The 13505-nt window shown below is 43.3% G+C and overlaps 1 protein-coding gene across 3 annotated transcripts in view; it reads right to left on the reverse strand.

Moving 5' to 3' along the window:
• Positions 1–5523: 5523 nt before the first annotated feature.
• Positions 5524–13505, reverse strand: part of LOC147462345 (calmodulin-binding protein 60 B-like) — a 40242-nt gene continuing 32260 nt past the window's right edge. For all 3 annotated transcript variants that reach the window (XM_086483609.1, XM_086483614.1, XM_086483616.1), the window contains one exon: positions 5524–6716. In XM_086483609.1, coding sequence (XP_086339735.1) covers positions 6112–6716 — 605 coding nt within the window. In that variant the 3' untranslated portion in view covers positions 5524–6111. The remainder of the gene's footprint in view (positions 6717–13505) is intronic.

A 13505-nucleotide genomic window follows, 5' to 3' on the forward strand; every position in this document is an offset into this window, starting at 1 on the left:
CATCCCAATTCCTTGACATTGGCATATTTGGGTGTAGTTATGTAGCAACTGCATGGCAAAAGTTGTTCCAAAATATCACTTAGCTTGGTGACAATTTTGAGCAACGTGGAAGTAAGGAGGGGACGGGCCGCTCATGCCAATGGCTTTTTTTGTAGAAACCAATCTACTCAATTATGACGTTCTTCACTGCCCTATTATGATCTTGTTGAGCCTTCCTTTTGGGAGGCAAGGGAATGCAGCTTGTCTTTTACCACTATTTACTTTTGGGCAGGCCGCCTTAAATTTTTTAACATTTCTTATGCTTGATAATCTATTAATTGAACTTTTGAATTCAATATTGATGAAATGTAAGGGACAACACCCTTCATCCTAGGAATCTCTTGAATACCAAAGTATTTCATGAGCTTTTCCTTACCTTTTGGAGTACAAACGAATAAAAATCGGGCCTTTGAAAAGTGAAGCACCTTTAAATAATAATCCTAGCCTCTAAATTTGAACTTCCATTTAATAGTGTGATCCTTACTAGTAACTTTACATACTAGATTCCACTAAAATTCTTTGCACCATGCAAATCTTGGCTCAAAGCTACTCCAATATAACAAAGTCTACCTCTTCACCAATGTCCACTTTTCGCCAACAAAAAAAAAAGGCCTTGCTTTCCCACTAAGCACATATCATAGTAGTACGCACTAAGAATATCTTGGCCACCCCAAAACACTTTCTCGGGCATCTACCCTTGCACTAATGGGTAGGGTTGGTAGTGGTTGAGGGAAGAGGGAATAACCTTAGACCAACCATACTTTGTTTGTAGGTCGACATTAGAGGTGTTCATGGGTACGCTGGAGGTGCTCAAGCATGGTGAGGGCTAAAACATATGCTCTTAAGAATTGCCTTTTTATAATTCATTTTAGATGCATTGGGATTGGTTTTGCTCGGTTTTATGATTGCTTGAAATTTTTTGTTGAGAGCTTGGGATTCCTCGGTTTTTTGACTTCAGTATTTAACATTGAAACATTCTCCACGACAGGCTTTCATTGTGGAGAACGCCATTCACATAAAAGTTGATTGAAGGGGACCATAAAAGAAGCTCTATCTACAAAAGAGAGAGAAAAGGCAAATGTCATTACCACAACAAGAGAGCATACCATAGATTATAATGCCCATGTGAAGCCTTTGCCCATCATGTGCACATACACACCATTGAGGCCCTATCACATAAATTTCAATAATTAGTAACCAATAGCATAGCAAAAAACTTTTAAGTTTTTATAGGTCCAACCATAATGAGGGATATGGTGATACACAGAAGTCTCCTAAAGGATACGATTTGGAAGAATTTGACAAAAGTTCAAGACAAGGGTGTGCAAAACAACGTAGTGCATGCACAATTAGTAGATTGTTGAAACCAAAGTAAAGACTATGCATGACAATGAAGATGAAGAGAGAACAATAAAGAAACCTCAAAGTGAGCCTCAAACAACTCTAGTGTTGTCCCCTGATATTTCATATTATCCAAATCCCTGGATCTCCTACAACCCCTAATCTCCTTTGTTTTTATGTGGGTAACTCCTTGCTCTCTTTGAGCAACATCACTGCATGCAATTAAGAGAGAGAGAGGGAGAGAGAGAGATTTTATTATCGTCCTCGGAGGTCAAATATGACCTATGGGACCAAAATGACATCTTTTTAGCCTTTGGTTGCTCATATAGTTTCTTACAATGTGTGTACATATCCACAAAACTCAAAAGTTACCAAAACTTTCAACCTGATTGCCCTTCAAGTTCCTCCAAAACCTTCCACATGTGTGCCTTTTCTTGGACTTGCAAAATTCGATGATTGACTTCGCATCTTCTTCTCTTCTTTTGAATCAACCTTGTATGTATGCAAATGACTTTGATAATTATCTTTGTCCATAGTTGCATCAAGATTTATCAAAGACTTTCAAGCATCTTTACATTATTTATGACACCATCTTTTGCATGATCTATCTTTGTTGATACCATGGACATGCTTCATGGCAAAGCATTCTTCAACACAAGAACAAATAACTTTCTTGAAAGCTTCCCATTCGGTTTTCAAAGGTCCATCATATTGAAGCTTTTTCATCCATAACTTTTGCTCAATCATTTCAATACACATTCCTGCCTAATTGAAATCCATACAAAGTGACAATTTCTCTTCCCTTAGGTTGAGATTATCAAACTTCGTTGTTTCTCCACATGCAAAGTCAATACATAAGGTTCGATGGTCTACTTCCAAGGTCGATTGGCCAAGTGTAAAACTTTTTATGCAATACATGATGGCTTCAAAGAGTAGCATATAGTCAATCACACTATCCCGCTTGTATTTTCTACATGTAAATCCATTAGTTACACTCCACAAAGATACATCAGTGGCAATGAGCATACCCATGCTATTGCACGTGTAAGAGTAACTTTCCAAAGAGAGAGAGAGGTCCCCAAATCTCAGCTCCATAGAGCAATGCAGAAGCCACCAAAGTGTCAAAGAGCCAGAGCTTCGTTCGAGGCTCCTGGAACTGAACATGTGAACACATCCTCTCCAATCTACCCAATGTTGCATGGGCTCTGGTGAGTCTAGTCTCTGTTGCTCTCCTCAATGAAAATGTTAGTCCACTGAAAACTACTCCAAGGTAAGTGTAAGCATCTATATACTCCATTGTCTCCTGGCCGTATGTGAATGCGGACGCTGACCTCCTGATCCACTGTGGGGTGATATTAAATATCATGACCTTGGTTTTACCAAGGTTGACAGACAAACCACTTTCATGGGTGAACCTATGCAAAGCATCCAAATGACGTTGCATCCCCTCCGGAGAGTCGGAGATCAACACAATATCATCAGTATATAACAATAGTGGAATCCATGTCCCTGCCATCTATGCACCTCTATCACCATCTCTCTCAATGTAGTTAGAAACCTCATCCACATACATACCAAATAGAGTAGGAGAGAGCGGGCAACCCTGCTTCACCCCAATAATGGAGTGAACCGATGTAGATAGGCCCTCTGAGGTGCTTACATGCCCCCCTACTGACCTGTATAATGCCATGACCCCCCTAATGAGCTCTGTGGATACTCCCATCTCTTGTAATCTGCGCATGAATCTAGCTTTGGGTGTTGTGTCAAATGCTTTGCGGAAGTCCACAAAGCTACAATAGATCCATCTCTGATGTGATCTGCCATCCTCAATGATGGCCCTGAGTGTCAAGATATGGTCTAGAGTTGAAAAACCTCTTATGAACCCTGTCTGCCCGGTTGCACATATCCTCTCTCTCTCTCTCTCTCTCTGCCCATCTGCTCAGCTCAAGAATGGATGCGTACAACCGTGCCAATGTGTGTCCGATCATGATAGTGGGATAATTCCGAGGCTCCATAGGGTCTCCTGACTTGAAGATAGGTACAATAGTAGATAGGCTCCAAGTATCAGGCAAGCCCTCACACATGGCACGGTTTAACATAAATGCTAGAAGCTATGTTAGTAGATCTTTGGCATGCATGAAGTGCTCAGCCACTAATCCATCATGATCATATGCTCTCCTAGTCCTCATCCTGTCAATGGCCTTTTTCACCATCTCAGCGGTGAAAAAAGCACGTGTGGAGACATGGATAGGGGGGTCAGGAAGGGACAGCTATCCAGGAACTGTGTACAGAGATGACGCATATTGGCCCCAGGCCTCTATAGAGGTAATGGCCGGGGGGGGGGGGGGGGGGGCTCATGAAAGAGCCGCCATGCCTCAAGTGAGTCTTGACTCAAGAATAGCTGGTATAGGTCCTATTCTAGGCGAGCCAAAAATGCCCTCTTCTTCCGCCGCACTGTCTATGAGTGATGTCCCCCAAAAGCATCTCCCTCTGAAGTCTAGCTCGAGTCTCACGGCATTCCTCATCATACAAGCTGTTCTGGGGCATGCTCCCAAAACGGCGTCTCTGCCCAAGCTGGGTGTGGGTATGCCTCTGCTATTGCATCATGTAAAATCTGTGTCAATATAGTAGTAAGCTCCTCCAGAGGTCGCCCTGGCTCTTCTGTACACATGCGTCTGTAGATCCCATCTATGTATACACAGTCTATCTCCCACAAGAGAGAGAAACCTTTTATGCAAAAGAATTCATGGCTTTGATGGGGGTTCATGAGCCGATGCACTCAAGAGCATGGAGAGTGGACAACAAGAAAAATGGAAGCAAAGGGGATACCTTGCAAGAAAGGGCACTCATCCTTCGTTTTTCCTCCATGGAAGCGAAGGACTTTTTGAAGAAGAGACCAACTCTTAAGAAAACGGGCATCTTTCTCAAGGATGATCTTACCCTCACAGATTGCTCATATGCAAGAGGTAATGCCAAAGATTAGAGCGGCAAGGGAAAAAAGGTAAGATTGCCTTTTCCCGAGAAGGAAGAGTGGTGATATTGGAACCACGCTCCACATGAAAATCAACATTTACTTCTACCTCAAAGTGCTAGCCGCAAACACCTTTGGTGCTGTCCCTCGATATTTCATATTAGACAATTTGAAGGACTGAATCCCAAATCCCAAGATCTCCTACAACCTCTAACTTCCTTTGTTTTTCTTTGGGTAACTCTTTGTCGTCTTTGCTTCATTGCATTAGTTTAAAAAGTAGAGAGAGAGAGAGAGAGAGAGCCCTTTTATGACTATTCAACATTTACCTCTACCCTTCCACCCTTCGTATAGTTTCAACTACTCAAGCAATGACACTCATTAAGCCCCATTTTTGACCTCAGAAAGCCACATCATACTACCCTAGTCAAAGCCCTAAGTCTTAAAACACTTTGGTCCATGTGGCACATCAGAATCTAGATTCTTTAGGCCTACATCTCCACAAAAGTTTCATTGTATTCAACTCTCTCTCTCCCCCCCTCCCCCACCCCGAGTTTCATTAAGTGTCATCATCTACCCAGTGTTGGCCTACATAAGACCTTCATAGACACTTGGAACTCTCTCACACACACACACCTTACTGCCTTACTTATATTGCCATATATGCTGCGATGAGCAAGTTTCAGAATCATAAAGACCCTCTAGTGAAACTCAAAGGGAAAAAAGGCAAGCAGACAAAATGTAAATGCATAAAAATATTGCCAAGTAAAGACATACAAAATGAAAGCCAAAAGTACCAAGCATACAAGACATTGTAAGAAGAGATGAATGTTTACTCAAACTTCAGAAACCACCTCTCAAACACACACACACACACACACCCGGAAAAAAAAGGGCCAAAAATGAAGCATTGGTGTGTGTTCCCTCCACTCTATATCTACATGCTTTGCACACTTACAATAGCAACTTTCTCATTAAAATGCTGTTGTGCACATGTATCGAAGCCTTCAGTCTAGAAGGAACTAGCTGTTGAGTTCTCATTATTACTGTAATCGAGTACCATGGCACTTGGAAATAAGACCGACAAATATGTACAGTGATACCTCAGACAAAAATAATCCATCACCTCAAACGGGTGCAAGCATGTGCTTCCATCATCCAGGACTAGACTTATCCATGAAGAAAAACGTCTCATGGCAGTCAATCCATGAGCCGATATAACCGTCAGCTCATCGACAACATATAGGAGTTATCACCAAGAACACAGGTATGCGAAACGAAACAGGTATGCATATCTTACAGGGTGTTAAGGAAATGCTTAATGTTGAGCTTCATGCCCAAACCCAAGAGTGCACAATGCAGCTCAACATCACAGCAATAAGTGTGTCAGGATTGGTACCTCTCTCTCTCTCTCTCTCTCTCTCTCTCTCTCTCATCATGGAAAAGGCTCTTGATTACTTAAGCTGAAGCCTGTACAAACCCATGTCCCTGCCTGCTTGGTACAACCTGGTTGAGGACAACATAGTCCCCAAGTCTTTGGCATACAGAATCCGATGACTTCAACTTGTGTCCCCCAGCTTGTACCGAGCACATGTAATAGAATTCTTGATGGGAAGCTTGTATTGCATTCCATAACTGCAATTGCTTCAGCAAATCAGAAGCATAGGGAAAGAAATACACAAAGGTTAAACCTGATTCCAGATGCCCATGTTAAACAGCCAAATCCTGAAACCATCGAGAAACCAACCAACCAAACTAACTAACTAATTCAGCTGCTCAATTTGAAGTCTCCGTCTCGAAGCAACCCCCTTCTTCATAAAAAAGCTGAATTTCAACACAGCCTTCAACTTCAACCAACCCATATAAGCCCTTCGATGCAAATGGTCCACATCAAACACAGGGTTCTGAGCACCACGTATCCTCGAAAATGAGTATTTGGCATCCTCTGGCATCAGCGCACTAGAGATTGGCCCTGAGCTTACCCCTGACAGCATCAAAAGCTCATCACCTCCCCATGATCCAAAGGCTCTTCCATGATTATAGTCATCTAGATACCTTGAGCTCGACTGATAGAGCTCTATATCCTCATAGGTGGGTTCCGCTTCTTTTTGGGGATGATTGCTGTACACAAACAGACTTTCTAATGTTCCAGGAGAAAAAGCATTTGTATAAAGCGGTTTTTTCAGTCCCGTGGCAAGTGTGGATCCTGTACCATCATTACGTGACGTACTAGGTGAATACCCAGTGGGATGTAATGTTGCACTGTTGTTTTCAAAAAGACTTGGTGCAGTTCTCTGAGATTGTAATTGCTGCCTTTCTGATAATTCCATGTGTGATGGCACATTATGTACTAGACGAGTATGCCCACCTGCAATCCAAGTAAAATGATTATGTCTGAAACCAGGCAACACAATATAGCAGACTGCAATTGAAACCCAGTAACACGACACTTGTTTCATAGCAAGATCTCATTCATAGCTACAGAATTTTGTAGCAAAAACCTCAAAGTCAAAGTAAACACCCAAAAGGTCGAAAGCATGGTAAGTGAAATTCATTATTAAATATTTCAACCATGCAAACCCAAAACAGAAGCCCATGCTTTGTTTTCAACACCAGCCAATTGAAAGCCCAATATGTGCTCTGTTACCACTATCCATGAACCCATTTCGAAATTTCTGGGAAAGAGAAGTGGTGAGATTAGAGCAAACCAACAGGGGCAGATAGACTGCACAAAGATTCTGAGCATGTCATCACGAGAACCCGCAGCATCTGTTGCAGATCCTCGCCGTCGTGACCCCAGCACCGAGATCAGCCTAACGTTTTCACTATGGAGAGCAAGTTGTTCATTCTCCATCTCTCATTTCTAATGTGCAGGCGAAGATTGAACGGATTTAGGAGAAGGAGACTCTCTTGGTCTCGTCTTCTCCAAAGCATGATACACAGGATTTGCATGATGATAAGCATGATGATTTGAATGATAATGATGAGCATGATGATTTGGATGACAATGACAAGCATGATGATTTGTACGATCAAAGTGATTGTTCACAAGGATGATGGTTTAGTTGATGCTTTTTCTAGCGAAGCTAACCTCGTTGCAGATTTGATCAATCACGAAGAATCGACCTTGGCTTTCGAGTCAAGGTCCACAGCAGACCCCAAGGCCAATTCGATCAAACACAACAAACCGATTTTGGTTCTCGAGCCTAGGTCCAAAGCACCCTTACAGGAAGTACTATGTGTTCGAATGATTCGTCAGCACGCATTGTTCGAGTGTTTCATTCGTGATCGTTTCCTGTATTTTAGTCAGCGTCTTTATGTGATCCCTTTTCCTAGGCCTGACATATTGTACGGTGAGCACGTTTCACTCATGAATGAGCACGAGTGTATGCGGATTGTTCATGAAAAGTATGCATTCAAAGAAGTCACATTTCATGTCTCTTCCTTGGCACGACACAGTTGTAGAAAGAGCACATGAAAGTACGAGCACCAAGCATGGGCATTGTCACCAGCGTGTGACTACTATCTATCTTTTTTGTTGATTTCTTTCTTATTATTTATTTATTTTCACTTTTTGGAAGCACCCCTCGGGAAATCTAACTGCCCTGCATTGCATAGCTAGTGTAGAACTGTTCAGAGGGAGTCCAGGCATGAGGGCAAGAGAGCACTAAGGTTGGACAAGGACTATGGTTAGCCAAAGTGGGATCATTGACTAGCCAAAGTGGAATCCTTTGCTACAACGGCTACATTTCAGTTCTTGGTGTGGCTGCAGTATACAAAGAGGGTCGGATGACCTAGAAAGATATAATGGCAGCATCTCCTAAAATTTAGGGAACTGCTATTTTGGGACCTGAAAATGTGTTCACGTCATTACCTCCGGAATGACAAGGGAAACATTTAATTACTCTGCCGTGAAGTCAACTGGGCAACTCGTCGGGAGATTTTTAGGCGGCAACCTCGAAACGGGAAATGGCCTGTAAATGTGCCAAGTGGCACATTTTTGTGCACTTTCCTCATGCAGGAAGAAGTGGCGCTGATTTTAGAGAAGGGAGGCTCATTTTCAAGCTTTTGTCACAGGTTGAGAGCTATGGAGTACTTCCTTTCTCTCTTATGTACAGTGCGGTGCCAGGAGTGATGCCCTGCACGCTACACACTGCTCTCTCTCTCTCCCCTATGGCAGTATGTTATGCCCCCTAGTGGGCTTTTCAATTGACCAATGTACAGTTGTGTGGGTTCATGCGCAATTGCCGAGGCAAGAGCCTCTTGCACAGGTACTGGATTAGCTAGCGGCTAATCCCCCGCACGTACAGGTGATTCGGAGAGGTTTCACGTGTGAAATCTCGTCCGATTCAAAGGGCAAGTAGCCCTACAGGTGCGGGAGCTCGAGGACTTGCTACGGATGCGACCGGCACGCAAAACGGAGCCCGAAACAGTGAATTACAGCCTGCTGTGTATTTTTGCAGGTTTAGGGTTTTGGCCCTAAACGGACCCTAATACCCCCAGGAGGTTCGGGGACGCGAGGGGACCGCTGTACAGGTGATCTGGCGCATTTTCGGGGCAGAAAACAGAGAATTCAGCGTGCCGCAGATTCTCGCCAGGTTTTGCAAAGTGTCCGTATGCGTCGGGAAAGTCATCCAATGCGTGGGAATACTAACTGTGAAGGATCCTAGTACAGTTATGCTGCCGAAATCGGGCCAGGACAGTTGAAATTCAGCCAAGGTTGTGCAGGGCAGCTTGTAGGGAACCACAACGTTTATTCCCTCTTTTAAAGAATAAAGAAATACCGAAAGGGGCGCCTATTTAGGGGCCAATCTCGTGTCGGTCTTCTCATACAGGTGCAATCTAGCAGCCTGTATCCCTTTCCCCTTTGTTGTGTCTTGAAAGTACAGGTAAAGTGGGCGACAAATTAAATGGGTGAAAGCAAATAAGGTTTAAGTCTAAGGTCTACCGCCCTTTGTGGATTAAACAGGCCGGTTTCATGGTTCCATCGCCGGGATTAAATCACTTTTTCCCATAGCAGTGAGCCTTGGTCAGTTTGGGCTTGAAGACACACGGGATCGTAGACCAGACACAAGAAATTGCAATTATGGCTGACAGACCAATGTTTCTGACAGACCAATGTTCGGGGGTGCACCTGAAATTATGCCAAGAACAGTGTTCGGGGGTGCTCAAACAATCATGCCTAACCCCATGTATGGTGTCACGGGCATGCTACCAGGGTTTCAAAGCACTCAGGGCCAATTTGGGATACCACGGGCAAATTTTGGTATGGCCGGAATTACAAATCAACAGCCAAATATGGCATTTCCAGGTCAACTTAATAGCGGTCAAGGAACACAGATGAACCCTAACACTGTTCCCATGTTTCAGTCACTTCCATATGACAGCTTAACGCCGCTGGAGAGGCCAACTCCGTACAAAGAAGGTGGAAAAGGTGTGGCATTCACGACCTTTACAGGGTTTGATGACAGGAAGAAGGCTCTCTCATTCCTCCAGCAGTTTGACAAGGCCTATGCAAGGGGAAACTTTACATAGGCTTCAAAGGTCCGCAAGGCAACCACTTTCTTGACAAGGAATGTGGGACAATGGTGGACAACTTTATTGCTTCAAGGGCAAGCTCCGTCCACATGGATTTACTTCAAGCAGATTTTTGCAGCAGCATGGTTATCTGATGACTTTGAAGCAGATGTCGTGAAAGAATGGCACCAGCTTAATGCTGCCACTTGCAAGAATCTGGATGACTACAATCGGAAGTGTTGGAAAGCTCTACTTCTAGCAACTTCCTATAGGTTTGTGCCATTGACAAAACACATTGAAAAATATTGTTGTGGCCTACCCAAAGGATTGAGAAAGTACTACACGAAGACCAAAGTCACAACTTTGACGCAGCTCATCGAGGTAGCAAAACACTGGCAATGGTTTGCTCAAGGGAGAAGATTGTGAATTTAATACTGACGTCAAGGAAGGATCAGCCAAGAAAAATTCAGTGAAGAAGTACGTTCCCAATGACGTTCCTAAAGGGACTCAAGAGCCAGCAACCGCAGGGAAAGGCAAAGCTACGGCTGAATCAGAAAAGGGACCAGCAAAGAAATGGAAAAGAAGTTTTTATCGCAAGTCGGAAGAGCAAAAGAAGGTCCTGAGGTCAGAGAACAAATGCTTTATCTGTGAGCAACCTGGCCACATTGCTTACAATTGTCCTCAAAAGAAAAGGCTAGCTGATTCTGAAGACAAGGAGGACAGGAAAGGAAAAAGGCCCATGGCTGGTCTAGTGCCAGATATGGTGGGCGACAAGCCAAATTCAGATGCAAGTGAGCTTTGCAGAGCATGGGGAAAGGTCAGGGATCAAACAGTGCTTATCTTCTTTGATCCAGGTGCCAAAGCCAACTTCATTTCCCCAGAATTGGCTTCAAAGTTGGGAATCAGACCTGAAGAGATGGGGTATACAATAGAGGCAGGTTTGGCATGTCCTGGCCATGCAGAGGCTGTGGCACCCATCATCGGAAAGTTGCGCCCACATATCCAGTCCTATGTAGATGCTGAAGAATTTTACATCATGCCACTGGACGGATGTGATGTGTTGCTAGGTATTCCTTGGTAGTTTCGTGAACAAGCAATCATGGATGCCTACAACAAAAAGATCACTGTACAGAGCAGGGGAAAGACTCACATTCTGGATGTAAAGCTTAAAGGGGAGTCTATTCCCACTGTATCAGCTTCTGCTATTACTTCTATAATGAAAAAGCATCTTTCTGCGTACTTGGTTTTTGCCCGTGAAGTGTTAGATTGTGATGAATCAAATTTATCTGTGTTAGATAAAGAAAGGTCAATGGTTTTACAACAGTATAGTGACTGTTTTTCCGATTCATTACCGTCTCAATTACCGCCAGAGAGACCCGAGGACCATGCGATAGATTTGGTGCTAGGTAGTAGCCCACCAAATAAGCCTCCGTACAGGGTTAGTGCGGCTCAGTAAAAGAGATAATGAGCCAAGTACAGGAGCTGTTAGAAAAAGGGGCTGATTCAGCCCAGTTCATCTCCATTCTGTTCTCCAGTGTTGTTGGTGCAAAAAAGGATGGCTCATGGCGTATGTGCATCGACTACCGTACACTGAACAAGAATACCATCAAGAATAGGTTCCCTATACCTAGAATTGATGATATTCTGGACAAATTAGAAGGAGCAGCTATGTTTAGCAGGATAGATCTAAAGAGTGGGTACCATCAGATCCGCATTAGATCAAAGGATGTGCACAAGACTGCTTTTAGAACAACGTTTAGCCTTTACGAATTTCTAGTGATGCCCTTTGGTCTCGCAAATGCTTCTGCTACGTTCAATAGGATGATGGACAGAATTTTCCGTCCACACCAGCAGTTTGTTGGTACATTCTTTGATGACATGATAGTCTACTCAAAGAATGAAGAAGAGCATAGGCATCACTTGGCCATTGTGTTCAAAGAGCTACGCAGCCATAGGTTGCTCATCAATGCAAGAAAAGTTAATTTTTTCTGAAAGAGATTCACTTTCTGGGACACATTGTCTCAAAGGATGGTGTCAGAATGGATCCTGCAAAAGTTGAAGCGATCAAGTCATGGCCAGCAGATTTGAAGACGGTGCACGATGTCCGAAGCTTCTTGGGACTATGCACCTATTACAGAAGGTTTATCCGAAATTTCGTTGAGATTGCTTCACCTTTACATGCTCTTCAAAAGAAGACAGTCACCTTCAGATGGACACAAAAAGAGATTTCAGCTTTTAATCTCTTAACGGAAAAGATGACTTCAGATCCAGTCATTGTGTTGCCAGATCTTAGGAAGTCATTTGTGGTCCAGTGCGACGCCTGCGGTAGTAGCATTGGTGCAGTGCTAATGTAAGATGGCAGGGTAGTAGCCTATGAGAGTAGAATCTTGCAAGGGCCAGAAAAGACTATGCAAGTCTATGAAAAAGACCTGCAGGCCGTGATTCATGCACTCTTAAGTTGGAAACACTACCTGCTAGGTAGAGATTTCGTTGTCCAAACGGATCACCAGACCTTGCGATACTTCTTAACACAGGCAAAGTTATCTGAGAAGTATATGCGATGGGCAAATATTTTGTCCATGTTCCATTTTCAGATTGTGCATGTGGAAGGCAAGAAGAACGTTGTGGCTAATGCCTTGTCAAGGAAGCCACAAATTTCAGTTGTGTCAACTCCTTATCATCATGAACTTGATGATATGAGGGAACAGTATGCAAATGATGAAGATTTTGCAAGGGTCTTCGAGCAGCTAATGGATGAACAACGTCATGAACACTATCTTCTCAAAGATGGGTTCATGATGATGCATGGCAGATTTTGTGTCACAAAGCCATTGCGACGCAAAGTTATGGAAGAGAGTCATGTCCCACCGAATGCAGGGCATCGTGGTATCGATGCTACAGTTAAAGCAGTTGAGACATTCTTCTACTGGCCTACATTGAGAAGAGATGTGGATGCCTTTGTGCGAGAATGCCTAATATGCCAAAAGGTCAAGTTTGACAGGCAAAAGACACCAAGGTTATTGCAACCACTACCTATTCCAGATAAACCATGGGAAAGTATTGCTATGGATTTTATCTTTGATCTTCCGAGAACGCAGATAAGAAACGATGGTATTTGGACCATCATTTGCAGATTCAGCAAGCAAGCTCATTTTATTCCTGTCAGGAAGAAGATAAAGCCACATCAGATGGCACGCTTGTTTATGAGCAATATTTTCAAGTATCATGGCATGCCACAGTCGATTGTTAGCGATCGTGATCCATGCATGACAAGTTTATTCTGGAGAGGCTTGTTTAAGAATATGGGCACAACGCTCAAATTCTCTTCGTCATTTCATCCTCAAACAAATGGGCAATCAGAAGAGGCAAATTCTATTGTCTTAGATCTGCTGAAGTGCTATGTGTCAGAGCATAAAGGAAAGTGGGAGCAATATTTGCCATTGGTGGAGTATGCATACAATAATACAGTGCATTCATCAACTGGCAAGGCACCTTTTGAGATAGTTGAAGGTGGCAAGAAAGTTCCTCCCATACTGCATACAAAGGACAAGATATTTGAAGCAGATAAGTATGTTCAGGACATGGATGAAATGTACAAGAAGGTCAAAGTGGCCTTAGAAAGGACTCAGGCAAAGCAAAA

This window comes from Adiantum capillus-veneris, chromosome 2 (genome assembly GCF_014529385.1).
Source record: "Adiantum capillus-veneris isolate H3 chromosome 2, ASM1452938v2, whole genome shotgun sequence".
NCBI lineage: Eukaryota > Viridiplantae > Streptophyta > Polypodiopsida > Polypodiales > Pteridaceae > Adiantum > Adiantum capillus-veneris.